Below are 25,832 nucleotides of genomic sequence, written 5' to 3' on the forward strand. Positions count from 1 at the left end.
TCAACTTGAAGCAATTTTATTGTGCTGAGAAGGTTTTCCTTTGTTTCAATCACAGAAACAGCTACATAATTCCAGGGATGCCCAGGGCAGGATTTTGGGGCGTCTGTGCAGGAACAGGGGCTGGACTGTGTCCATTCCAGTTCAGGATATTCCAGGGATGCCCAGGGCAGGATTTTGGGGTGTCTGTGCAGGACTGGACTGTGTCCCTTCCAGCCCAGGATACTCCAGGGATGCCCAGGGCAGGATTTTGGGGTGTCTGTAAAGGCCGGGGATGAACCGTGTCCCTTCCAGCCCAGGACACTCCAGGGATACCCAGGGAGAGATTCTGGGGTGTTTGTGAGGGCCGGGACTGTGTCCCTTGCAGCCCAGGACACTCCAGTGATGCCCAGGGCGGGATTTTGGGGTGTCTGTGTCCGGGGATGAACCGTGTCCCTCGCAGCCCAGGACATTCCTCTCAGAGCCGCGGCGGCCGCCCTTCACGGGGCCTGTCCCCGCCGTCACACCGACAGCGCCGCGCTATATTTAGCAGAAGCGCTGTCCCCGGTGTGCGCCGGGCGCCGGGCCAGGCACGCCGGGCCAGGCACGACCTCCCCGGGCCGCCCCCGGCCGGCCGGGCCCGGGCCGCCCCCGCCGCCACGATCTCGGCCTTTGCGGCGCTGAGTCACGGCGGCCCCGGCGCACGACTCCGGCCCCGCCGTGAGTCACGCGCCGCCCCCGCGGGCCCAGGGGCGGGCCGGGCGCCGGCCGCGCCCCTACAAAGCGGCTCCGCCAGCGCCGGGGCAGCGCGGCCGCGCCGGCATGGACGGAGCCGGGCTGGGCGTCACCGCCTGCGCCGCGGCCGCGGGGCTGCTGCTCTACGGCATCGCGCGGAGGTACGGCCGGCGGCGCGGGGACGGCGGCCGGGGAGGGAGAGAAGGACGGGCGGAAGGAGGAGGAGGAGGAGGGAGGCTGGGCATGGCATGGCGGGATGCGGCCCGCGGCGGCGGGAAGGCGCCACGCGGGGCCCGGGCCCGCCCGCTGTGGGAGAGCCCCGGCAGGGCCCGGCCTGGGCGGCGGTGCGGGCAGGGCCGGGCGGGGAGAGCGGCTGGGAGCACAGACACCCCAAAGCCGGGAATGGCTTTGTGTGCTGGGCTGTGCATCCCGGAGCTGCCCCAACGCCGCCGGGAACGCGGCTGGGATGGGAGCGCTCTGTGCCCGGGAATGGCTTTGTGTGCCGGGCTGAGCATCCCAGCGCTGCCCGTCGCCTCTCCCCCGCTCCTCGTCCGGCGTCTTTGAGGCACGGAAAGAGAAGATCCTGCTCCTGTGGCTGGTGGGTGTGGGGTGAGGGATGGATTGCTGGGGAACACGCTTGTAAATATCAAGGCTGTTAGCACAGTGATACAACTAGGGGAGATTCTATGCAAGTCAAAATTATTGATTAGCGACCAAAATTCTTTGGTTACTTGTTTCTTAATTGCACAGAACGTTCCTGACCTTAGAACAAATTCAGAGCAATTGAAAGCCAGGTTTGAAAAGCATCAGGAGGCATGTCATGATTCAGATCTCATGAAAGGAGAAAAGCTTAATTTGACAGGTTCTAATCTGGCATAGCATGAAAGGAATGTAGGGATGTGTGGAATATAAGGATTTCAGGCTCTGTAGCAGCAATAGACCTTGCAGCCTGCTCATCTGTTAAGTGCTTCTATTGGAGACAAGCCAGTCCCAAGGGCTCCCTGTGCTAAGGTTCACTTCACGTTAATGCTTTGCAAGAGCAGCATATTCCTGCATCCTCAATGTGATGCCTAAGGTTTCCTCTAAAGCATTTGCTGCTTATTTATCCATATCAATGATCAATGGGACATTAGTCCATATATAAGACTTGGCCTTTGTCTGACATATTTAGGGTAGCCAGGAAATCCAAGTGGCCTAAAGGCAATTCCAGTGAAGCAGGCAAGATTTCTTTGACCCAGTTGAAGCTAGCGTGCCTTTAGAGTGAGGAGAGTGGGTTTGTTTTGCTGAGTTCATCAAACGGTCTCTGGAATGGAAAGCATTTCTTCCCAAGTCCTTGAAGACTGCCGGTAAATTCTTTCAGGTGACCTTGATAATTCTTTGAAGCTACATATTGTCTTTCTCAGTACCATCCTGATGCTTCCAAATTTCTTATTCTGCCTTGATTTAGTGAATCTTAGTCAATGATAGTCATCAAGGAAGACAGCTTAATAAGGGGATGAGAGACATAGATATGATGCTGCCTTTGCTTTTTGTTTATCAAGGAGATAACAGATTTGATGTCCAGATAGGAACAGAGCCTGGGGTGGTTATCAATGAGTGGGTGTCCCTGCCTGAGCCCACTGGGCACCTTTTTCCTGGCTGAGGGGACTGTTCAGATGTGCTGGCATAGCCATTTGAATAATTGCTTTGTGATCCAGTTGTGCCAGAATGAGACTGCTGCTTTAAATACTTTTAATAGAGAATTGGCTTTTTCTTCTAATCCTTGGTAACCCAGCGAAGAGCCGCACATCCACCAGTGTCTCTTTCAATACTACAGAAAAGTAAACATTTTCCTCTTCTGACTTAAAGAGGATGGGGAATAGATGTAAATAAAAATATTTACAAATTCAGTTTATTATTGCCAGCACTTACCAAGGTGGACTGTTGTTCTGGCAATCCATTAGAAGCATGGACTTCAGCATGACCTTAAATGTGTGTATAAATGAGAAGTGAAGAGTGCTGGGAAGGAGCCTCAGTTCCTCCTTGTGTTACATGACAGACACAAACTAGTTGCTAACCAGTGCTTGTCAATGGGACCTGCAGAGCTGCAGCCTGATTTTTGTGAGCAAAATAAAGAATCCAGTAGCTTCTCACCAAGGAACAGGGCAATGTCAGACATTTAGCTGTTGATGCCATAACTGAGTTTGCTGCAGGTATTTTCCCCTCAATTTTGGCTTAAGCGTTTTCTACCTGCACAGCAGTTTGTGCAAGCCTGGGGATGTGTTGTGAGCCTGGCTGGGTGTGCAGGTTACACAGGGAGTCAGCTGTGAGTGGAGTCTCTCTGTGCCTGGAGTAACTCCATCTCTTCTTGCTGCCCAGGTTTTGGTGTGCAGGGAGGTTCTCTGGCCAGTGGAGCTGGCTCAGATTAGCGCAGTGGTAGATTATGAACTCCTCGGGGATGATTTGCCTTTTGATTTGTAAGGGATTGAGCACATGGTAAAGGCTCCATTTGTGCTGGCACACTCTGACATTGGAAGCAGTGTGTGCTTTAACTCACTGCCCTCAGCTGCTGCCTGAATTCAGGCAAGGTAAATATAGCTCCAGAGTAGTTAAATCTGTATTTGAGAGTCTTTCCAAATGCAGAACTTGTTTTTTGGTTTTTTTTTCAATCCTGCCCAATTACTAGAAAATTAGCACCCTACCTACATGTTCTTGCCTAAACACCTTTCTTCTCTCCTTGTTGTTTTGCATTCACCAGATTGGGAATTTGGGATTTTTTGCACCTATTTCTATGGCAACAGATTATAGGTTCACAGAAGGAAGTATTATTGCCTTTTATCCTCAATAATCCAGGACTTAACCATTTGTTTTGCATACATTGCAAATGAGGTGCTGCTATTTAATCCTTGGTAGTACTTCCTGAGCCTCCAGAGCAAGAAATGAAATCCTGTTTGGAAAAGGCTGGAAAGGCCTCGAGTACTCTGAGGATTTGGTCTCTGACATTAGCGAGTTCTCAGGCAGGGTTTGGCACTGATGGATTTCCCTTTGTAGCATGACTGCTTTATTCATTTCTTCACCTGTGCTTTCCAGTTCTGTCACCCTTGAAATTAGTGCTGCTGCCTCTGCCATGCCATGGAATGCAGAGCCTGGGGTGGGCAGGGGCTGAGGGGTTTTGGTGGTGCCACAGGAGGGGATTGGGGTGGGCACGTGCTTGGCTTTTGGACAGCAGCAGCTCGTGGATAACTCAGACACCAACCTAGATTTGTCTGCTTTAAACTCTGGGCTGGTTTGGGGAGTTTTTTTGCCTGTTAGTTTTAGAAGTGATATTTTTAACTCAGATCAGTTGAGCCCCCTTGGCAGTGAAGAAAGTTGAGCAGGGAATATTCATTTTAAGGGGGGTGTGGGTGTTTGCATCTATTTTGAGATGAGAATCTGTCATCCTAGTAGCTCCAGCCATTTTCTTTCAGCATCTGGCAGGGAATCCTCTGTACATTCTGACTTTACAGTGCTTCATTTCAAGCATATCCTCATTGTTAGTGCCTAAACAGGAGGCTCAGACATTGCTTGAGGGTTTGATGTTTTATGAACAGAGTTTCAAGGCATGCTCCATGGCAATGTGAGTGGGAGAAATGGTTGCTGTTATTTGCTCCCCTGCTCTGCTGCTGCAGTGGAGCCCCACACATTCATTATTCCCTGGTGGAGCTGGGCTGTGGCAGCTGTGTCCATCTGTCTGCAGAGCTGCCACAGCCAGCCCTGGGCAGCTGCCCTCCCTGGAAATGGGACTGGGGCTGATGAGCCCAGACAGCTGGGCTGTGGTGCCTGGGCCAGGGAGCTCCTCTTGGGCCTTGCACTGAGCTTTGAGACAAATGCAGAGCTTCTCTAGCAGGCAGGCTCAGGGATTGGGCTGCTGAAGGTCTTTGCTCACACATCTGTCACAACCTGTTTTGGTGGGGCCACGTCACAGCTGTTTGTCTGTATTGGCTGTTGTTTTAACAGGATTGCTTTAGAGAACAAGGGGCTCATGGATCAAGGTCATTAGTCTTTATCCCTTCAGTTCTAGTGCATAAAAGCAGGGAATGCCCATTTCCTGGGTTTCTGGGCACCCTCACAGGCAGCTCCTGTGGATCCTGACTTCCTTTCCCTGGAATCCTGTGTATTAAGCATCAATTCTACTGCACCTTCTCATAGAATGGCACTGCTGATTATGGAGAGGACCCCCAGATATAGCCATGAAAAACAGTGAAGTGGGTAAATCACAAGGTTGTTATTGAAGTTCTGGCATGTCCATGGTACTGGAGCAGAGGGATGATTGTCAGGCAGAATTTATTTCTGCTTTTCATTGCTAAAAGCACTACTCCCAGTCATAGCATTAAGCACACGGAATGGGAGGATTGGCTGTTTTCCTGCATTTCACTGTTGGGAAGCCATTGCTCTCCTCTCCACCAGCTGAGCTGAGGGCTCCTGCCTGAGATGTTTGTTGTCCCCCCAGGAAGAAGCCCACGCACATGACGGTGAACTGCTGGTTCTGCAACCAGGACACGGTGGTGCCCTACGGGAACCGCAACTGCTGGGACTGCCCCAACTGCGAGCAGTACAACGGCTTCCAGGAGGTGCAGGGGGCTGGGACAGGGGGTGCAGGGGCTGGGACAGGGCCTGGCAGGGGCTGGCAGGGCCTGGGGAGCCTCAGCAGCATGGGGCAATGAATGGACAGCCAGTACAACGGCTTCCATGACCTGCAGGGGCTGGGACAGGGGGTACAGGGGGCTGGGACAGGGGGTACAGGGGGCTGGGACAGGGGGTGCAGGGGCTGGGACAGGGGCTGGGACAGGGGGTGCAGGGGCTGGGACAGGGGGTACAGGGGGCTGGCAGGGCCTGGGGAGCCTCAGTGGCATGGGACAGTGAATGCACAGCTGGCTGCCTGTGCCCAGCACCCGTGAGCTCAGCACCTCAGCTTGGAGAGAGAATCCTCTGCACGGGGTTGTGCTGACTAGAGAGATCGAGACAGATGTTCCTGTCTTGCTTTAAAGGGCAAAAGTGGCCTTGACATATCTTGTAAGAATACTTATTTTACTGTATGGAACAATTCTTCTCTGGTTTTGTGTTCTGTTAAATAGCAAAGTGTGTCTTGAGCTGAAATCCAGCACGACCAGCTGCCTGAAATAGGTGTGCAGGACAGTGGAGATGGGGGAAGATTTGAAGCATTTTGCCTCTTTTTTTACTAATTTATTTTGTTACATAGGTGCATGCTAATGATATGCAGAGCTGCTGACAGAACTTAGGGAATCTTACTGTCAACCTAGCTGTGATTTTATGATTGAATGTTTGCTTTTCCCCCTGTTTTTTGTCAGAATGGAGACTACAACAAGCCCATCCCTGCCCAGTACATGGAACACCTTAACCACGTTGTGTCGGGCAGTCCGACTTTCTGTGACCCTACCAAACCACAGCAGTGGGTGAGCAGCCAGATTCTGCTCTGCAAGAAATGCAACAACCATCAAACCATGAAAATCAAACAGCTGGCTTCATTCTCACCAAGGGAGGAGGTGAGTGTTCATTGGGGACTGCCACCATTGGAGAATATTTGTCCAAGGCATTCCCATCCATGCATCTGTTTATTCCATGCTGCAGCCTGGTTAGCAGGAGAGAGAGCATGTTTTCAGTGTGCTGTGGAATGATGTTCCAACAGTCTTCAGAAGCACGCTGTGGCACTCCAGTGCAGAGAAGTTCAGTGATTAGTGTTGTAAATTTACCTAATTCTACTTCAAAGCTGGAATGTTCCCCTGTTCTAGATGAGCACTGGAAACTGAAGCTTGAGCCCAGGACATTTCTGAGATCATCTTACACCTCCAGTACTTCCCATGGCTGAGTTTATGGGACCTGAGAGGCACAACAGCCCAGCAGTTAACATGAAGCCTTAATAGGTTTTGTTTTCCCGAGGCCCTGGCTGTGCTGCTCTGCATTTACAAGTGAACTGGGAGAGGAATCCTGTGCAGCCACAATTTCCCTGGTTAGGCATCTGTGCTTAGGAGGGCAGAGGGATTTTGCAGCTACAGCAACAGGATTTCCTGCTAAACAACTTCTTGGCCTTCCCATTACTTAATATGCATGGAGGAGGGATAATGGGGTTTCTCCTTCACGGTTTTATGGCTCCCTAAAGATCTGTGCAGAGAATTTAGTGCTGCATTCCTTGGCATGGTCAAGCCTTGGGGTTAGACTGTGCTGTAGTGTGTGATGTGTCCTTCTCTGGCTTGCCTAATCCAGTCTGCTTTGTGTAATTATAATGAGTTTAATCAGAGTGATTCCTGGAGAACGGATTGAAATTTGATCACACTTAATGAGAATATCTTTGGCTGGTGCCCTTTTCTCAGCTTTATTTCTAGTCCCTGCCTCTTGCCAGACCTATCCAGTTGCTCAAGTACTGCCAGCCTTTGGCCCCTTTTTAAGCATTCGGTGAGCTGCAGTGCCTGTGCCAGCTGAGAAACCTGGGATTGTTATCCAGTGTGCTTGGATAGGGGTGTCAGTGACAGCAGGGCTGGCTGCTCCAGGGAGGGATGAGCCTGGAGTGAAGGAGCCACAGGTATTTTGTGTCCCCTCATTTGAGGAGAGGAGGAGCAATTCTAGTTACTTGTCTCACCTATGTAGTATTCAGAAGGTCTCAACAAAGACAGCAAAATTGGGCACGGAAATTCAACATCCTGTTGGGCCACAGCAGCCTTCTCCAGGGCTCTTCTTTGCCATCCCTTCTGGGACATGGAGGCTGGCTCAGCTCTGTGTGAGGCTGGCTCTATGCCTGGCCTGCAGCTTGGTTCAGGGAGCTGTTTCTGTGGCACTGGGGTCACGCTTTGCCCTTCTGTCAACAGCAGTCATGACAGCTGGTGAGGCACCTGCACTTCTCACCCGTTTTCCCCTGCTGTTCTCTGCCCAGGGCAAGTACGATGAGGAGATTGAGGTGTACAAGCACCACCTGGAGCAGACCTACAAGCTGTGCCGCCCGTGCCAGGCTGCAGTGGAGTATTACATCAAGCACCAGAACCGGCAGCTGCGGGCGCTGCTGCTCAGCCACCACTTCAGGCGCCGGGAGAGCGACAAGAGCTACAGCCAGGTACGTGGGGACAGGGACAGGGACACGACAGGGACAGCTCTGCCACTGCACCTGCAGCTGGGAAAGGGGGGAGCAGCCTGGCCTCTCCAGCCCTGGGAGCTTGCTGCGTGCCTGCAGTTTAGGAGAGCACAGGAGAGTTGCCATAGATGCTCCTAATGCTAGTTTGAGGTTTTCCTCATTCAGCACAGTTGCCAGAAGGTAAGACTAATGTAATAATAGAGTGGAAGGAAAATAATGGGACAGGCAGAGAAGGGGAGGTAGGGAAACCAATTTGTGAGTGCAGTGCAGGAAATTACAGAGTACAAGGGAAAAAAAAAAAAGAACAATGGGAATTGAATTATGACCTTCTCCTTGTTTCATTGCCCTGCCTGACCTTGGCTTCTGTTCATGTCTCTGCCATTGCTCCTTGCTAGTCTACAATAATCCCACGTGGTGTCAGCCCAGTACAGAGACTTAGAAGGAGTTGAGCAGAGCAGTCCAGCAAACCATACAGTCTGGAAGTGTTTCATACAGCACCATTTCAAAACCTTGCTGCAGTTCATTCAGCTCCTGACAAGGCATTTCTCCTTTCCTCTGCAGAGCCTGTGTTCATCCTCATCCACTTCCATCCCCACGCCAGCTCAGGTGATCCTCCTGCGGTTCCTGGCCTTCCTCAGCTGTGCGTTCCTGGTTCTGATGGCCTTGTACGGGTCAGGGGACCCCTTCTCCCTGAGCACAGCTGTCCCTGCTCCTGGCCCCGCTGGCCCCGTGTGGAACAGGACTGGCGCCAGCCCCCGTGCCAGCAGTGACAGTGACAGTGACGGTGGTGGCGGCTCGGGGCGCGGCTGGCGGGAGCTGCTCCGCCTGCTCCCGGAGCGCCTGCTGGAGAACCTGAGCGTGGCCTGGGCCTACGGCAAGAATCACCAGATGGCAGTGGCTGTGCTGGGGCTCTTCACCTGCCTGCTGGCCATGTTCCTGGCTGGGCGCATCAGGTGCGTGTGCTGGGCTCCTGTCTCGCTCAAACTGCTGTGGTGGGAGCTCCCTAGTGCTGGGCTGCCTCGGTGATCTGGGGTGAACACTTGCAGAATGGCACATGTAGTACTGCATGCACTGATTCATTCCATTTAAGCTTAATTACTGTGAATGAAAAGCTGGAGCTGATCTGCTCAGACACTCGCCCAGCCCAGGCAGGGCTGCACAGGATGTGCTGCTGTGTCAGAGGCAGTACGGGGTGAGCAGGGTGTTCAGCAGTGTTTAAATCCTGTCTGGTTTCTCGTCCCGTGGCAGGCTCCGGCGGATCGACGCCTTTGCCTCGCTGCTGTGGTTCCTGGTGATGAGCCTGCACCTGGCCGAGCGCTACCTGAAGGCAGACACGCCCAGCTGGCTGGACACGGCCAAGTTTGGCACCACGTCCCTGTGCTGCCTGGTGGGCTTCACCGCAGCCGTGGCCACGCGGAAGGCGACGGGCCAGCGGAGACCCCGGCCCCGAAGGTCAGAGCCAGAGCAGTGACGCTGGGGGAAGCAGGAAAAACCCTTGTGAACTCTTTGCGACTGGTGCTTCTCTCTCCTCTTGTTATTTTCCCTTCCTCTGTGTCTCTTTTTTTAAAGTTAGATAAGCAGTGAAGATCTCTTCTTCCTTTTTTTAAAAATATATATATTTATATATGCACATATACACATGTGTGTATATATATATATAAATTTTTTTCCCCATCCTTGCTTACCACTGTGCTAGCATTTCCACTGCTGGCCATGGAAGCTACTCGTGCTGCCTCCATTCTCCCTTCCTCCTGCATCCTACGTCAGCAGTACAAATATCCAGCTTCCCCAAAGTCAGTTCTTCCAGCAGCTGCCTCACAAACTGCTCCATAAATGCAGCCTCGTCCCCCATTCTGCTCCTCCAGCCAAAGAGATTCTGGCTCCTCCTGGTTCTCCTCATGTCTCTCCATCCTTAGCCACTCACAGAGGAGCCCTGTGCCCTGATCCACCATGGGGCCTGGGCCACCTTCACTTTCCTAATGGTGCTGGTCATTTTAATTTGGAACTGATGGGAACTTGCCTCTGGATTTGGAGTCTTTGTTGACACGTGCTGTGGTGCCCAGGCACGCAAGGAGGGACCACACAGAGCCCAAACCTGGTTCTTCTTGCCTTCCACTGTGTAGCATCACTTACCTGCACCCTCTCGCTCTGCCCTTCTCCTGGCTCCTGTTTCAAATGGAGAAGTGTCCTTAAGTGCTTTTGACTGAAACTTCAGTAATTTATTCAAAAAGGTGCTTTAAAAAATCATGTAGCTCAGGGTGTCTTAATACCTGAAAATATGCAGCTGAGGTGAAACTTTCAGATCTACTAGTGGTTGTTGCTTTCAATGCCAGTTTACTTGGGGTTTTTTTACCCACCTGCTCCCCGAGCAACATCTGTGTATAAGCACAACTGGATAAAAATGCCTCTGCTCCTCCACTCCTGTAGCCTTAGAAAGAGAAGTGTGGGACTGACAGGCTCATGCTGTGAGTACCATGTCAGCTTTCATTGTCCACCACTGCTCAGTCAGAGTTCATTGCTGAGAACACAGATGGGAAGGGGTGGGAGCTCTGCTGTGGGACTGCATGGCAACAGAGATGGATTTTTTGGGTTACTTGCAGGGGTTCTTTTTGCAGTCTGGCATTGTGCTAATACTGAAATAAGGATCTGAAAATTGTGACTTGGAGCTGAGTGCCTGGCACTCCTCCGCTGAAAGCTGGGGTGGCTGGGCATTACTGTGTGGGGAGGAGGGAACTTCCAGCTGTTTGGGTTTTTTAGGATTAACTTGTTGGGACCCCTTAGGATAAGCAGTCTGATTATCGTGCACGGTTGTTTGAAAGGCACTCCACTGAGTTTCTCATATGGACTTTGGTTTTTCAAGAGGGAAATAGCACTTTTCAGAACATCTGCTGTTTTCTCCTGTTCAGAATAGCACAGCAGAACTCACCACCCTAATAGTCTGATCTAAGTTAATTGGTGATCTTCCAGTGTATGAACTATAAAATAATCAGAGTGGAGCTCTCACTGTGAAGTATCTGCAGCTCCTGCTGAAAAATGCAGACACTACTGGGTGCTGCAGATGCTGGTGGAATTAGAGGAGCTTTTTAAAAGGAAACAAAAGCTATTTCCTAGCTGTTCATACTTACTGTTCCTGGAACTGCTGTTCATTGTGAAAGCATAAAGGTAGCACTGCCAAAGCTCTGAAATTCGTTAACAGTAAGCCAGGCTGAGTCATGGAAGGTGCAGCTCCTGGCTGTGTGCCTGTGCCTTAGCACGGGAGTGGCACACAGACCTGCTGCCCACCTGGGCTCTCCTTTGGAATCTTTTTCTGGTGCCTTCAGGTAGCTGCAATATCCAAGCTCACAGAGCCTGGCTCCATTCTGGTGCTTGTGAATGATGCTGAGGGTTGTTTACTTACTTACTTACCCACAAGTGGAATCCAGCACCTGCAACGTCTGGTTCCATCTTCCATGTTCCCATCACTATCAGTCCTGACCCAAAACATTTGTCTTCCAGCTCACAGGCATGGGAATCCTTGAGCTATTGTGGCCATTAAGTGAAATAAGGCATCTGGACTTTTTTTTTAATTCTTGCCTTCTTCCTGCTTCAGGACTTCCAAATTTTCCTCATAAAGTACATGTAAGAAAAGACTTTTATCTGTGATTGTCTTCTGCACTTACCCGTACAATTTGGATTGAAAGTTCCTCTTGGTGTTCTCCTCTGAGATGTGTCCAGGGAATGGGAGGAATCTCATATGTGAAGGATTTACTGAGAAGGTTCAAAGGAGGGGTATGAGAAGCTGACAGACTCAGTGGGAATGGTCATGGTGATGTCATGCCTGATTTCTGTCAGCAATGCCCTTTTATTAATAAGAATGAAATGCATCTGTCCAAATTCTCTTGCCCAGCAGGAAGGAAACTTTCAGTGGCAGCTTCTAAAGATGGCTGGCAGCCTCTCCAGATGTTTTACTCAGGAGCTGAAAGCCAAGGCTGTGTTAAGCTTCACTGTGTCCTGTTTCCCATTGTCTCCTATCTCCTCTAAGTATCTCTTTTCCTCCCTTTTTAGGAATACTTGGGTTTTTTTCTTTCTATTTAAACTTGTCTCCTCCTCAAGCTCCCTGGGGTCAGGCACCTTTTGTGATGTTTTGCTGTAAATGTTATGTTGGTTTGCCATGCCTGTTCTTTTCTCTGGTTATCTTTTTCCCTGTGCATTGCTGGGATGGGATGGGGAGGATGCACACTAAATGTTGGGAACAGGCAGTTGCTAGAACTGTGGGAAGCAGAGGATTTACACTGTGAAACCTGAATAATCCTGTTAAGGAATGTTTTAGCTCTGTTTGCACAGCAAGTGCAAATCTATGCTGAGTTTAAAGTCCTTTAATGTGGGAGACATGTTAACTGCAAGTGACATCCGTTTGTCCTCACTTTATGCAGATTAATACAAATGAAGTATGTTTACTAGTTGCACTAATTTATATGTCAGAACATCAGAAAACTACTTTGTTTTATGGCCAAGCTGTACAACTGATCTCTGGTGCTTTGTTCACAACTTACAATTTGAGAACTTTTGTGCTTGTAATTGGGAAATTTCAAAGGTGAAACAGAATAATTGAAGTGGGGTTTATTTAATGCCAAAGAAGCTTTTGTTTTTGCTCAGGTGTCAGCCTATTTTCCCCACTTTTCGGTGCCTCAGCATGTCTGTGCTGCTGCTTCTGAAAACAACAACCTCAGAGCCTCAGAACCAACCTTGCAGCAGTTGAATTTTTGGTGTTTTAGAGACTCTGATGCTGACAGGCTCCTTTGTTTCTCCTTGTCTCACATGCTTTTGCTGATGGTGGAGGATGATGGGTCTTTAGGAGTCAGGGAAGAAAGGAGAAGGGTGGGTTTTGTCCAGAGGTGTTCTGATTTCTAAACTGCAGCATTCAGTCCGTCCCAGTTGTGTGTCAGACAAGGAGCCCTGCAGAGAACTTGTAAGTTAGCAGCATTCTACTGTTGACTGTGGAAAAAGAAATAGTCAGAACCACTACTGCCTTTGCTGAGACTGTCCTTGCCACACCTGATTCCAAAGCCAAATAGGCTGTTCCAGACACTGCCATGCCATAGGTTCTGTATGGAAGGTGCTTTGCATTTTTTACTCAGCAGTTAGATTGTGTCATGTAAATGTAGATATCTGAGCACATCATCTAACTGCATGCCTGCTTGCCCCACAGTGAGTCCAGCAGGTGAAAATGTGTGTTTTGCTGCACAGTGGTGCTGTCCTGTGCAGCTGAGGTGCTATTTTGTGTCACACATTTCCTTCTGCTGGGTGGGATAAGAGCTAACAAAGCTTGGTAACTAACAACCACAAATGATGCAAAATCATCCTGAACCACTTGGTCACTGCCTTGGGCTTCTTGTTTTCCCTTAGCTGGGCTCCTACTTCAGGCCACAGAGGAGCACATGGTGGTCTCCAGGTGCAGTTTTGTTGCCTGAGGATTCTCCCAGCCCTGCAGGCCAGAGCATGTGAATATCTTAACAATATTAGAGGGTTTTAGCCCAAAAGCCCCTAATTCAAGGTGCTGCTTTTTCGTACTAACCATGTGTGAGGACCAGGGGATGGTAGCAGCAGAACAGAGGTGCTGAGGGATTGTTAGTGGGTTTATGTGTCCCTTGAGATCGAATCTGCTCCATCCCCAAGTGCCTGACTGGCCCTCAGTGGCCGTGGCTGATGTGCCAGCTCAAAATCTTGTACCCTGCCCAGCAGAGCCAGTTCCAAAGGGGCCAGTGTGGGTTCATGAAGTGCCTTTTCCTGGACAAGATTTGGGACAACACTGTGTTGCTTTGCCTGGTGGCACAGGGCTGCAGCAGTGCCCATGTGTCTGCCAGGCCAGCGCTTCTGTCCCTCCCGTGCCACCACCGAGCGTGGCAGGGCACAGGGGGACACCTGGGCTAACATTGCTGAGCAACTGCAGGAGAACCCCGGGGCAGCAGCCAGGTCAGCATCTCTGCTGCTGCTTCTGTTCTTCCTGGGGCCCTCAGTGACATCAGTGCATGCAAACTGACACTTTTGTGACTTTTTACCATTCTAAATACTCTGTGTTTATATCCAGTTCTTTCCTCTCTCTTGACTCCTTCCTACATCCATGCTTTGCATGCCCTAGTGAGCTTGGGTGTGTCAAAGGGTGAGGACATGTGGGAATATAAAAATGGTGTAGTGGCTTATTATTTTGGCTTTATGACTATTTTTCAAGTGTGCTGAAATTATGTGAAGCTAATAATCATGCTTAGACACTATAGGAATTATGTATTGATGTAATGTGAACAAAGTATTTATGCTCTTATAAAAATTAGTATAATTAATAGCCAGATAATTGCTCCAGACTGACTGCACTCGTGAAAGGTGAAGGGAGCTGTGCTGTATGGCTTTGCTTTGGTTTTCAGAGATGCTGTTGAAATTGTGTGCTGTTATATACAGCTGCCAGCTCCTTCCAGGTGTGCTGTCACCTGCAAGGACACTTGGCTCTTGGAGCCATGGCAGTGCTCTCCAGGGAAAGGGACCGTACTCAGTCCTGAAGTCATCCCCTGTAAAGCCTCGTTGGGACCAAAGCTCTTGAGTGCACAGGCAGGAGGAGGAGCCCTGGGCATTTTGGGCATGCCAGCAAGTCTGGGTTCGTGTAGGCATAGGATGTGCATACACACACACATATACTCCCCACTTTGTGCCCCAGCTGGGGGGAAAGGCACAATTGATGCCAAGCATCTGTGCTCTAGAAGGTCTTAGTGCAGCTCTAATTCAACCCTCCCTTTTCATCCAAAGCAGGACCACAGGCAAGAGACAAGAATTCTTACTCTTGGCAGCTGAAATTTGTAGCTCTCTAAGCCACATATCAAAATATTAATGTGTCTGAGAGCTGTGCCCATTTTAACACTACTCTCCCCTGTCCTTGTGCCTGTTTTTTATTCCTGTCCTGCTCTTCCCTCGTGGCTCTGTGGCTTTGACAGGAGGCTGTGCCCCGCGTGGGGAGGTGCAGCAGAGCAGTGCCAGGGCACAGTGACAGTGCCCTGTTCCTGGCGTGGCAGGGCCTGTTCTGCACCCTGAGGAGAGGTCCCTGGGTGCTCAGTTCTGAGGGGAATCGTTTCAGCCCTGGCTGACACTGGGCACATCCCCAAGCTGCCTGCCTGGGACTGCATCTCCCCTTCTTCTTCATGGGCTGAATTATCTGATAGAGGAGTGGGTCCATCTGCAGCCTGGCCTGCCCCTGCTCTCCCGTGTCTGTGTCTGTCCCAGGGCTGGTGCAGCATCTCTGTAAAATGTGAATTTAAAAGGCACACAGCTATGGAGGGAATTTAAAATGGCACACACACAGAGCAGGAGAGGCTCTCCTGGCAGGAGGAGTTCCTTCAGGACCGTGTACAGTCCCATACCATGTAATACCCTTCTTTAACCTTCTATTTATTTATTTTTAAAGTATCTGTGTAGCAGAGTTGTGCCCGACTGTCTAGTAACATTGTGATCATTGTAAACACTAATTAAGATACCCAACTTTTGATGTTCACAATAATTCAAGTTCTGAAATAAACGGCTTCCGGGCCTTGACTATTTCCACAAACTATCTGACTCCAGAGCCTTTTTTTTCCCTCTTTTTTTTATGTTCCATTTTTTACTGTTTCCAGAGCCACTATTAGCCCGTGACAAATGGCTTGGAGCAGAGGCACAGCTGCAGTGCTCCATCCCAGGGCTGTGATGGGGCTGCTTCCTTCCTCTTGATCCTCTTGATCTCCTCACCTTTTTTTTTATCTGCTTCTGGAAGAAGTTTTAGTTCAGCTGCCCATTCTCAGGCATGAAGCACATTGCCATGAGAGCTTTTAGCAGCATTGAGCCCTCTTGATATGGAGTGGCAAACACTAAAGAGTGCAGAGAACAGGAACTGGATTTTGCACACTTAGCAGGAATTTGTTCAGAACAGATCAATGTTTAGGACACACTTTGGTCAGCATTTGGTCCTAAGGCATTAATAAGCTATACTTGAAATCCTTCAGCTCCTCTTTGCTAATTCCTTTTCTGGATGGTTTAAGACAAATGATTCTTCACTGCCCTGAGGATCTGGCTGCACTGGCTGGGTGAGGTTGAGCACTGGGGCTGTTGAGCAGCAGAGCCATTGGAAGCCTGATCCAAAACACTCACAGTCCCAGGACTGTGGTTATGAGTGATAAATTACTAGAATAGCTTCCAGCCTGGTAAATGAAAGACTTCCAAAAGCCAGTAAACCAGTTAAGCTGTTTTCTGCTGCACCAAGGAGCTGTGTAAAGTTGGATCCTTTGGCCCAAAGACACAGAAGGTGCAAAGTTAGGACAGAAGAGCCATGTGGCTCCCAGGTGATGCTCTGGTTTTGCCCTCCACAGCCATGGCACAGTGAGGGGTAGGTATCACTCTTTCTCCTATGATTCATATCAGTCCTGAGCTGCATTTCTGATTCCCTTTCCCATTCATTTCCTCTTGCAAATCCGAGCTGGGCACGTCCATCTGTGTGTGTGGTGGGGTGGATGTGTGTGGGGGTGCAGAGCAGGACCCCCTTTGAGGTCCTCTGGATCCTGGAGAGGTTGGGCATTGGGGCTGCCACAGCTGCACATCCCTGGCTGCTGCTGGAGTCATTCCTGCCCCAGCACCCTGCTTGCCTCACGTGTTCAGCCTCATTAAGCTGGTCAGGATTGGTGATGGCTGCCTCCTACTAGCAGATAAGTAGTTTATAAGATGCTTTAAATTGTTATCTTCAGCATAATATTGCTGCACCACCTCTTTCATCTCCAGGGCAGAATGACACGTGCATAAATCACCCCACAGTGCAAGGCTGAGATTTTCTTCACCCTCTGATTTCCTCCTGGCTTTCCTCTGATAGAAGAAAAGCCATGTAACCATGTTGCTGCTCTCATCTGTCTCTGTTTCCATCAGAAGTGAGATTGAGCCTCCAAATATTGTATCTGCAAAGTCAGATATCTCCATTTAAAAACGTGCACTTCATACTCAGTTCTTCATCATGATTTATTTGACAGTTCTATTACGTGTTTTTAACTAAGAAAATCTTTCAGGGGAACAGAGATTCTGGTTTATATTCTAAACTTCCTTTCATGGATTTTCATTCAGTTGTTAAAAATAATACAAAATCCCTGTATTTTAACATCTGGACTTCTTAAAGCATTCTCTGGGTAATTTTCTCATCTGGGGTATTATCACTGGCATTCCTAAACTGTTCCACCCTGTATTGTGGGGCAGGTTGGTGCACAATAATTTAAGTAAGGTTGGGCAGTTATTCTTTTCCCAAAGTCTAGGAACATTCCCATAAAACTTCATCACTCCTGCACTGAAAAGTCAGTCCAAACCTGGCAGCAAAACAAGTGTTCTGCAAGCACGAGAGGCAGCGGCTGGGATTTCTCATTGCTAAGTGTCTGCCATGCGTGTCCTTTGCAGGTACCTCTCTGGGGACTCCATCACTGTCTTTCCCAGCAGCCCTGGCCCAGCCTTCCCTTCACCTGCCACGTCTCTGTTTGTCCCAACTCCACCCAGCATCCTGCACCTGACAAACCAGCAGCTCTTCAGGGCCCCGCGCAGAACGGGCTCGTCCTCGCTGCCCGGCCGCCTCAACCGGGCGCTGTCGCTGGGCACCATCCCCTCGCTGGCACGGGCAGGTGAGGGCAGGGCTGGCACGGGGACAGGGCTGCAAATCCTGGGGGAGATGGGCTGGGAGGGATCCAGAGAGAGGGGCTGCAAATCCTGGGGGAATTGGGCTGGGGGAGATCCAGGGAATGGGGCTGCAAATCCTGGGGGAATTGGGCTGGGGGGATCCAGGGAATGGGGCTGCAAATCCTGGGGGAATTGGGCTGGGAGGGATCCAGGTGAGGGCAGGGCTGGCACGGGGACAGGGCTGCAGCTCCTGAGGGAGATGGGCTGGGGGAATCCAGGGAATGGGGCTGCAAATCCTGGGGGAATTGGGCTGGGAGGGATCCAGGGAATGGGGCTGCAAATCCTGGGGGAGATGGGCTGGGAGGGATCCAGGGAATGGGGCTGCAAATCCTGGAGGAGATGGGCTGGGGGGGATCCAGGGAATGGGGCTGCAAATCCTGGGAGAATTGGGCTGGGAGGGATCCAGAGAATGGGGCTGCAAATCCTGGGGGAGATGGGCTGGGAGGGATCCAGGGAATGGGGCTGCAAATCCTGGGGGAGATGGGCTGGGAGGGATCCAGGGAATGGGGCTGCAAATCCTGGAGGAGATGGGCTGGGGGGGATCCAGGGAATGGGGCTGCAAATCCTGGGAGAATTGGGCTGGGAGGGATCCAGGTGAGTGTGCAGGAGCTGGCCCAGAGGGAATGGCACTGGATCCACATGTTATAGTCCCGTCCTGGGTTCAAATTGTTTCATTTTTGCTTTTAGATTCTGGCTACTTGTTCAGTGGAAGCCGGCCGGCCTCGCAGTCGTCCTACTGCAAGGAGTCCCCTACATCAGGTACTGCTCCAGGCCTTCCAGAGCCACAGTCTGTGCAGGATTTGCACTGAGTGGGTTCAAACACGTGGTCTGGTTGAATTCTTTCCTCCCTGCTCGCATTCCAGTGAAAATGTCCATTTTGCTGCTAGAAATGCTGCAGGGAGAGCCCCAGCTAGAGGTGGGATGGCGTTAAAGTCGGTGTTGTGTGTGCTGGATGTTCTCCCTGGGAGAGCTCACGGTGGCATCAGTGAGACAAAACAAGGAGCCCTTTGCTGATCAGAGCAGGGTTGAGCCTGCTTGGAGAGAATTCAGCTATTCAGGGCAGCTCTTTTGTAGCTTTCCCAGCAGAGAGCAGCAGTTGCTGGTTTGGCTGCTCCGTGCCCTGTCTGCAGCCCTTGTGGCCCAGATGGATCCCTGGGCTGTTTGTGCTGCTGTCCCACCCCGGGCCATGCAAACCTCCCAGTGCTCCCAGTGCACCTCCTCTGCACTTCATTCACTGCAGAATGGATTGTGCACACTCTCCTGGATGGGCACAGCTGAGCTAAGACAAAGCTCACCAGGCTCCTGATAACCTGAGTCACTCCTGAGTGTACCAAAGTACTTGTGGGATTTCTCTGTGCTTTGCAGTGTGGGAACTCAAATAAATAACAAATTTTAGTACAGGACATATTGGTGGATATTTGCAACTCCCATTCCTTTTCCTTGTAGTACAGTTAAAGAGAACTGTGCCTGTGCAGTGGGATGATAACCCGGTGGTTTTATCTGTGGGGTGTTATTACCAAAGGGGTACTGGGGGCAGCTAAAGGTGATACAGAGACTCTATCATTAGAAGGTATGAAAAAGACACTTTATCATTAAAATCTACAGTTTTTATAGAAACAATGGTGGACTTAAGACTTGATTGGCTTTTAGGAATGTTTTCTCACACTGTTGGTGAACTATGAATAGCACACTCTGGAGAACCATATCTCTAAACAATGCTTACAGAAAGAGAGATAATAATTTTGAGTTCTTTTGAGTTTCTGGGAGAAGGCTGTCCCGCTGTTCATAGTGTCTGTGATGGTTCTGGGTGTTTGTGTTGCAGACCCGCTGTCGCTGCTGGGCAGCCGCGCCCCGTCCCGCCTGCCGTCCCCTGCCCCGTCCGTGGCCGGCTCGGTCACCTCGAGCTCGGGCTCGCTGCGCCTGCGCCGCCCGCTCATCAGCCCGGCCCGCCTCAACCTGCAGGGGCAGAAGCTGCTGCTGTTCCCCAGCGGCCCCGAGGAGCCCCCCCAGCCCGACAGCAACGCCTTCAGCCCCGAGCTGCCCGGCTGCCCCCCGAGGAGCCTCGGCGAGCGCGGCGTGCCCGGTACGGAGCGGGAGGGAGCGGCTGGCGGGCACAGCCCTGCAGGGAACACAGCCCTGCAGGGAACACAGCCCTGCACGGGCACAGCCATGCAGAGGCACAGCCCTGCAGAGACACAGCCCTGCAGAGACACAGCCCTGCAGGGAACACAGCCCTGCAGAGACACAGCCCTGCAGGGAACACAGCCCTGCAGGGAACACAGCCATGCACAGGCACAGCCCTGCAGAGACACAGCCCTGCACAGGCACAGCCATGCAGAGACAGGCACAGAGAACACAGCTCTGCAGAGACACAGCCCTGCAGAGACACAGCCCTGCAAAGACACAGCCCTGCAGAGACACAGCCCTGCACAGGCACAGCCCTGCACAGGCACAGCCCTGCAAAGACACAGCCCTGCAGAGACAGGCACAGAGAACACAGCCCTGCAGAGGCACAGCCCTGCAGGGAACACAGCCTTGCACAGGCACAGAGAACACAGTCCTGCAGAGGCACAGTCCTGCAGGGAACGCAGCCCTGCAGAGGCACAGCCCTGCAGGGAACACAGCCTTGCACGGGCACAGCCATGCAGAGACAGGCACAGAGAACACAGCCCTGCACAGGCACAGCCCTGCACAGGCACAGTCCTGCAGGGAACACAGCCCTGCAGAGACACAGCCCTGCACAGGCACAGCCCTGCAGGGAACACAGCCCTGCACAGGCACAGCCGTGCAGAGACACAGCCCTGCACAGGCACAGCCTTGCACAGGCACAGCCCTGCAGAGACAGGCACAGAGGCACAGCCATGCAGAGACACAGCCTTGCACAGGCACAGCCCTGCAGCATCCAGGCCACAACCTGGGGAACCTGCAGGAGAAACCCAGGTGGTGAATTCTCCTGTCTTTCTCTCCTTACAGATATGAGATCGGCCGTGGAAGGGGGGAGTATTTGCAGTGATAATTCCATCAAAAAGGAGGATCACTCGTCACACTCATCTACCTGCGTGGTGGACACAACTACCAAAGGGGAAGATTTGGCAGGCTGGAGAGGTGAGTGCAAGGCTGGTGACTGCTTCATGCACGTGTGAGCGTTTCTCTGAGGGTAGCTGAGATCTTCCCTGGAAACCAAATTAATAAGTAGTTGCAAAATGGACCTTCTGCCTGCCATTCTAAGATGTTAACAAAGCTGTTCCTGTTCTTTGGACTGTCTGAAGAACACGGACAAAGTGCTAAACTGAGACAGAAGAAGAGGGGTGGGGATGCAGGTGTCAGGAGCATGAGATGAGATGAAAATAGAGCCAAAAGAGGGCAGTGGAGTCTTTCCCGACAGGAAAAGTGCTTCAGCAAGAAAAGTGCTTCCTGGCAGGAAAAGTGCTTCAGCAATTTCTGCTTGTGCTGAAACACTGGCGAGAGAGAAGCAGTACAACACGTGTTCACTTTTACTTATCAGTTCTTTAACATCTCTTGGTACAATTCCCGTTTTTCTCTGTGTTCTCCCCTCTGCCAGGTCGCTTTGGGACCTCTGCCCTGCGGGGCCTGCTGGCCGTGAGCCTGACCCTCAATGCTGTTTTCACATCAGCCTATGTGTACAGGAGCCTGCGCTGACTGCTGCCAGCCCTCCCTGTCCCTCTGGTGCCACCTGGTCCTGAGGAGATGAGAGCAGCCCAGCCACGGCTTCATGGCCAAGGCCATGCCACCGGTGCATGCTGCTCATCGAAAAACTGCTGTACACTCAGCTGGCATGAAAAGGAGCCTGGGCAGCTGCTGCCACCCCTTCCAGGCAGAACATATCGCAGGAGCATCCCTGGACATGGCAGGCAGCATTCCCAGCTCCAGCTCAAAGCAGGAGGCTGCTCCAATGGCCCACACACTTCCTTTCAAGAGAACTGACCTGAGACACAAGCCTGACAATGTGTGAGCTGCGTTTTTAGGAACCTGCCCCAGCTCTTCTTTCTGACATATTGACCTCGTGCTGATGGTGCTGGTAAAACGGGGAGAATTAGAGCAAATGAGCTGAAGAAGAGGGATGGCTTAGTAGCTGGTGCTGGGCTTTGGCTACTGCAGCAGCATCCCCAGGCTCTGCTCAGTGGTTCCTCTTCTCTCTTCTCTCTGGCATTCTCCTCTAAATTGTCAGTGAACTTTCTTTAGTTGCCTTAAGCTTGCCTAAGCACATGGGTGACCTTGGCTGCTCTGTCATGTTCTTGCATCTTAGATGTCCTTGTGCTTCCAGCTGGACCTGGCCCTGAGGTTTCACCAGTTCCTTGTGGCCCTGCAGGCCCTCAGCCCTGTGTGTGCCTGTGGCTGCAGGGCTGCACAGCCCTGTGCTGGCTGCAGCACAGCCCCAGCAGGCATCACCTGTGTTACTCTCAAGTGGCAAAAAGAAAGGATCCCGGTGTGATTTGCACCACAAAGGGCTTCAGCTCTCAGCTCTGCTGGAGCTTTCACTGGAGCAGTGAGAGGCAGAGCCTGTTCTTGCTGTAAATCGCACAAATCTGCTCTGTTAGGGGTAGGTGAGGAGCTGTCTGATTGTATACATCTATCCAGAGACCTGACACCTCACTCTGATGTTGGGTTTTGCTAAGTCACTGTTTAAGGTATTTCTTACTTAGTAAAATGCCCAGGTGCTCTCAGTGAGAAATGCCAAACCTGCTTCTGGACAATTCAGCCTTCTGGAGAGATTCTTCTTTTCTAGCCCAAGGAAAGTAGTAGATTTTCAAAAGCAGTTTGTAATTTGGGTATTTCTGCTTTTGGGTAAGCCTTCAGCATTGCTTAGAATTCAGGGGCCATTTAGAATATTGTGCTGAACACTCAGAATCATTTAGTGCATCTTAGGGAATAAAAAGAAATTCTGATCTTGCTGTTTTGGTTCCCAAAAACCAAGTGCAGAGAGATTTACCAGTGTATGAAAAACACCTGGTGAGAAGAGAGTTGTCTGGCATTAGCTGTGTATTTCCTGAAGCAGGACTCAGATCTAGAAGAGTTTTTCTGTTGTCTCTTCCTTTGGGATCCTTTACCTCAAATTTCCCTGCCCCACCCCACATCCCTGTGTTTGCACCCTCAATTGGTGAATTCTGTGTCTTTGCCTCCCTTCCAGTTCGCTGCTGTTCCTCTCTTGTGTTCCTGCATGTGCACAGAGCAAGGTGTATCTGCTGCTGACCATTCTCTGCTCTGAACCTGAGCCCCACCTGGCAGTGATGATCACCCTTCCTTTCACTCTGCTTTTTATTTTGCTGCATGTTTTAGTTGAGTTCCTCCCCAGCCTCACTCGGTAGCCCATGGGAGCCCCAGCCAGACTGATCAGCGTGCATGTGACAGCATAAACGGGGCTTGGCTGCTGCTGATTCAAGCGCTGAAAAACTGAGTGTCTCTGTGATTTCCAAGTCTCCCTGCACGGTCTGAGCTGCCCACTTCCAGCTGCTGCTCCTGCCCTCCCTGTGGGTCAGCCTGGTCCCTGCTGTGCCTGCAGGGGAGGCCAGGCCTGCACACTCATGCTGATCCGAGGGCTGAGGGAGGATCCTGCATCTCCCTCTGGCTCCTCAGAGAGCTGCACAGCCCTGCACAGCCAGCACCTCCCGGACACAGCCCAGAGCCGGGAGAGCCTGCAGCACAAAGCTGTGTTGAATGGATGATGACTTCTGTTGTAATTCTTGCATGAATTGTTCCTTGTAGCCAAACCGGACCCATAACCTTGTTGTAAAGAGATTTTTGTCCCTTTTATAGACTTTGCACGCTCACCCGAGCATGTGTACAGGCAGGATGATGGCAGAGCTGCTGCCAAGCTCCTCTTTCAGCCTCTGCTCTCTGGGTTTCCTGATGTTCTGGTGCAGTGTGTGATCCTTGTGCTACACACAGAGACAAGCTGCCAGAAGATGCCGTGGCTGTGCTTGTCCTTACCACCCAGCAAAGTGCACTGTGACTTTGTGTATGCAAACCTCCCCCTTCCACCTCCCAGCCTGCGCTCAGTTTCACCACCACGCTGGACCAGACTGCAATACCAACCTTCTCCTCCTCCTCCTCCTCCTCACAGCCCAGGAGCTGCAGCATCTCCACAGCCCTCTTCCTCCCGTCTGCATTGGGAGCAGGAGCACCCAGGCTGTCCCTGCCCCTCTGAGCTGCTCACTCACACTGCTCGGGGAGGGGGCTCGGTGACCTTGTCCACAGCAATAGAGAGACTTTGGGGTTCATTACTGCAGAGGGAAGTTTTTCATTCTGGTGCTAGAACTCTCTCCCATGGTGCTCTCACGGTTTTGTGAAGCCTTTGCTTGAGGAACACACGAGCGTGTGAGTGTGAGTGGTGTGAGTGTGTGTGTGTGAGTGTGTGTGTGTGCCTGCAGATGCACAAAAACGTTTGCAAGGTTTCTTCATTTCAGAAGATCTGAGCCCATGTTTGTCTTTATATTGTTGGCCTTAATCTAGCTCGTAGATACTGTGTCTATCTTGCTGCTCTTTTCTGTACAAAGCTGGTTTGGAGGAAGCAGAAGTTTATCTGGTCCCCTGTAAAAATATCTGTGACTGATGATGTTGATCTTCATACAGTGTTGTTCAGGGGGGAGATTTTATTTTTCTAATACTTTTCCTACTGTAAAAACTGTTGGAGTGTATGGAGTGGGAAAGATCTTTACAAAATGGCCTGATAAAGATCTGAACGTGGCTTAATAATACCAACAATTAATGATTAAGTATAAATGACATTTATTTACAGACCTTTTCCATTTCCTACTTTCCATTGAAAATGTCCAGGTACTTCTTCTTTGGCTATGGGCTTGTTAGGCATGTTCTGAGACCTTGCAGATACTTTAGATGATTTTGCTGTTCTGAATTAGAAGGAATTTGTATTTTGGAGTCTGGTTCCAGTTCCGCAGTCCGGGGAGTTTGGCAGATGTGAAATTTTATGCACATATCTATTTGATGGGATAGAGGGAGTGGGTAGAACAAGTTGCTGGTTTCTGAAGTTTATCATACCTTTTAACATAAAATCTTAGACATTAAATTGGTCACTGGGGGGGGGAACCTCATTGCTGGCATATGTAGGCCAGACTCACTGAATTTTAGGCTGTTTGTTCAAGCAACAGATGAGGCCTGTGAATGTTTGATTCCTACTCCCTGTTCCTGGGTGCTGGGAACATCTGCAGATCCCTGCTGAACTGCCTGGGTCCTGGTGACAGGGCAGCTGGACTCAAGGGCTTCTGTTGCCTGTGGATGCTGCTATATTTTTTCTTCCAAGCACCATTCCTGGAAATAACAATGGTCTTAACCTCTCTCACAGACATTTGTTAAAAGGCTAGAATGGGCCAATTTGGCCCATACTTTTTTTTTTTTTTTTTTTTTTAAGATATATGTTGCATCCAGAAATTATCATCACTGTGTTCTGGGGTGGGAGTAAGGTACAGAGTATTTTTGGATTGAATGGATGTCTAGAGAGGGTGAGTAGGACAATTTCAAGTCCTAAACCTTATTTCCTGTGAAAGAAAGACTGTATGTTATATGTGTGTGTTCTTTGGGGAGCTCTGTCACTGTACAGTTTAGTCAAACATGCTCCAAGGAAGGAGAAGCCGTTCCTCGGAGGTTTTTAGTTCATGCTTTGTGTTTAAAGAGGAATATTTTTCTTTAAAAAATAAAACCGGATAAGTTTTCACCTTAGTGTGAGTGGTCCAGTTCTGTGCACACCGAACTTCTGTGTTCATTAGGCATTTAAGTGGTTTCTTTTTTCATGAAATCCTGACTGAGGGTGTTTATGTATTATTGTATGGTCTTTACATTATGGTTTTATTTTGTAATGTAAATTAGGGGGCGGGTGGCATGAGCTGATCAAATCAACATTTTTTAAAGGAGGATGTATTTTAATTAAATGACCGGCAGCAGCTCGTTACTAATTCTGCACACACAGGTGTATTGTGGAGGATTGAATGACTCGCAGTGCTTGCACAGGTGTGACCCGGTAGGATCCACGCTGCTGCAGCGGAGCAGCTTCTCCATCACGCTCCGGCCCCGGCGGGGTCAGGGCTGTGTTTGCCCCTCCCTGGACGTGGCGGGTGCGCAGCCGATCCCGCCGGGGGTAGGGAACGATGGGAATTCCGCCGGCTTTGCTGGCAGGGAGCGGCTCCCGGCGCCGAGCTCTGCCCCGAGCCAGGCCCGGCCTGGCCCGGCGGCGGCCGCGAACTGAGCAGGCCGGGCTGGGCCGGGGGCGGGAGAGGCTTTAGAAGGGCCCGGATATTTGCGGCATTCACAGCAGCTGCCGCTAGAGGGCGCTGTGCTGAGCGCTGTCCGGGCT

The 25,832-nt window shown here is 50.9% G+C and overlaps 2 protein-coding genes across 3 annotated transcripts in view; one reads left to right on the forward strand and one right to left on the reverse strand.

Annotated features, from left to right (window-relative positions):
• ENO1 (enolase 1) overlaps positions 1-23,022 on the reverse strand; it is a 172,475-nt gene extending 149,453 nt beyond the window's left edge. Inside the window, exon 1 of the mRNA XM_074558873.1 lies at positions 23,015-23,022. The gene's annotated coding sequence lies outside the window, so the exon portion shown is untranslated. The remainder of the gene's footprint in view (positions 1-23,014) is intronic.
• On the forward strand, positions 575-25,196 carry TMEM201 (transmembrane protein 201). 2 transcript variants are annotated; one of them, XM_074558872.1, is made up of 11 exons: positions 575-872; positions 5,180-5,300; positions 6,039-6,233; positions 7,616-7,792; positions 8,372-8,763; positions 9,059-9,262; positions 17,234-17,451; positions 18,194-18,265; positions 19,329-19,589; positions 20,480-20,611; positions 21,069-25,196. In XM_074558872.1, exons 1-11 carry the CDS (start codon positions 799-801, stop codon positions 21,164-21,166), a joined length of 1,944 nt encoding a protein of 647 aa, XP_074414973.1. In that variant the 5' UTR covers positions 575-798; the 3' UTR covers positions 21,167-25,196. The 2 variants fall into 2 exon arrangements, with proteins under 2 accessions (XP_074414973.1, XP_074414971.1); XM_074558870.1 differs by lacking the exon at positions 575-872 and adding an exon at positions 941-1,309.
• Positions 25,197-25,832: the final 636 nt, after the last annotated feature.

Source organism: Zonotrichia albicollis, chromosome 25 (assembly GCF_047830755.1).
Source record: "Zonotrichia albicollis isolate bZonAlb1 chromosome 25, bZonAlb1.hap1, whole genome shotgun sequence".
Classification (NCBI taxonomy): Eukaryota; Metazoa; Chordata; class Aves; order Passeriformes; family Passerellidae; genus Zonotrichia; species Zonotrichia albicollis.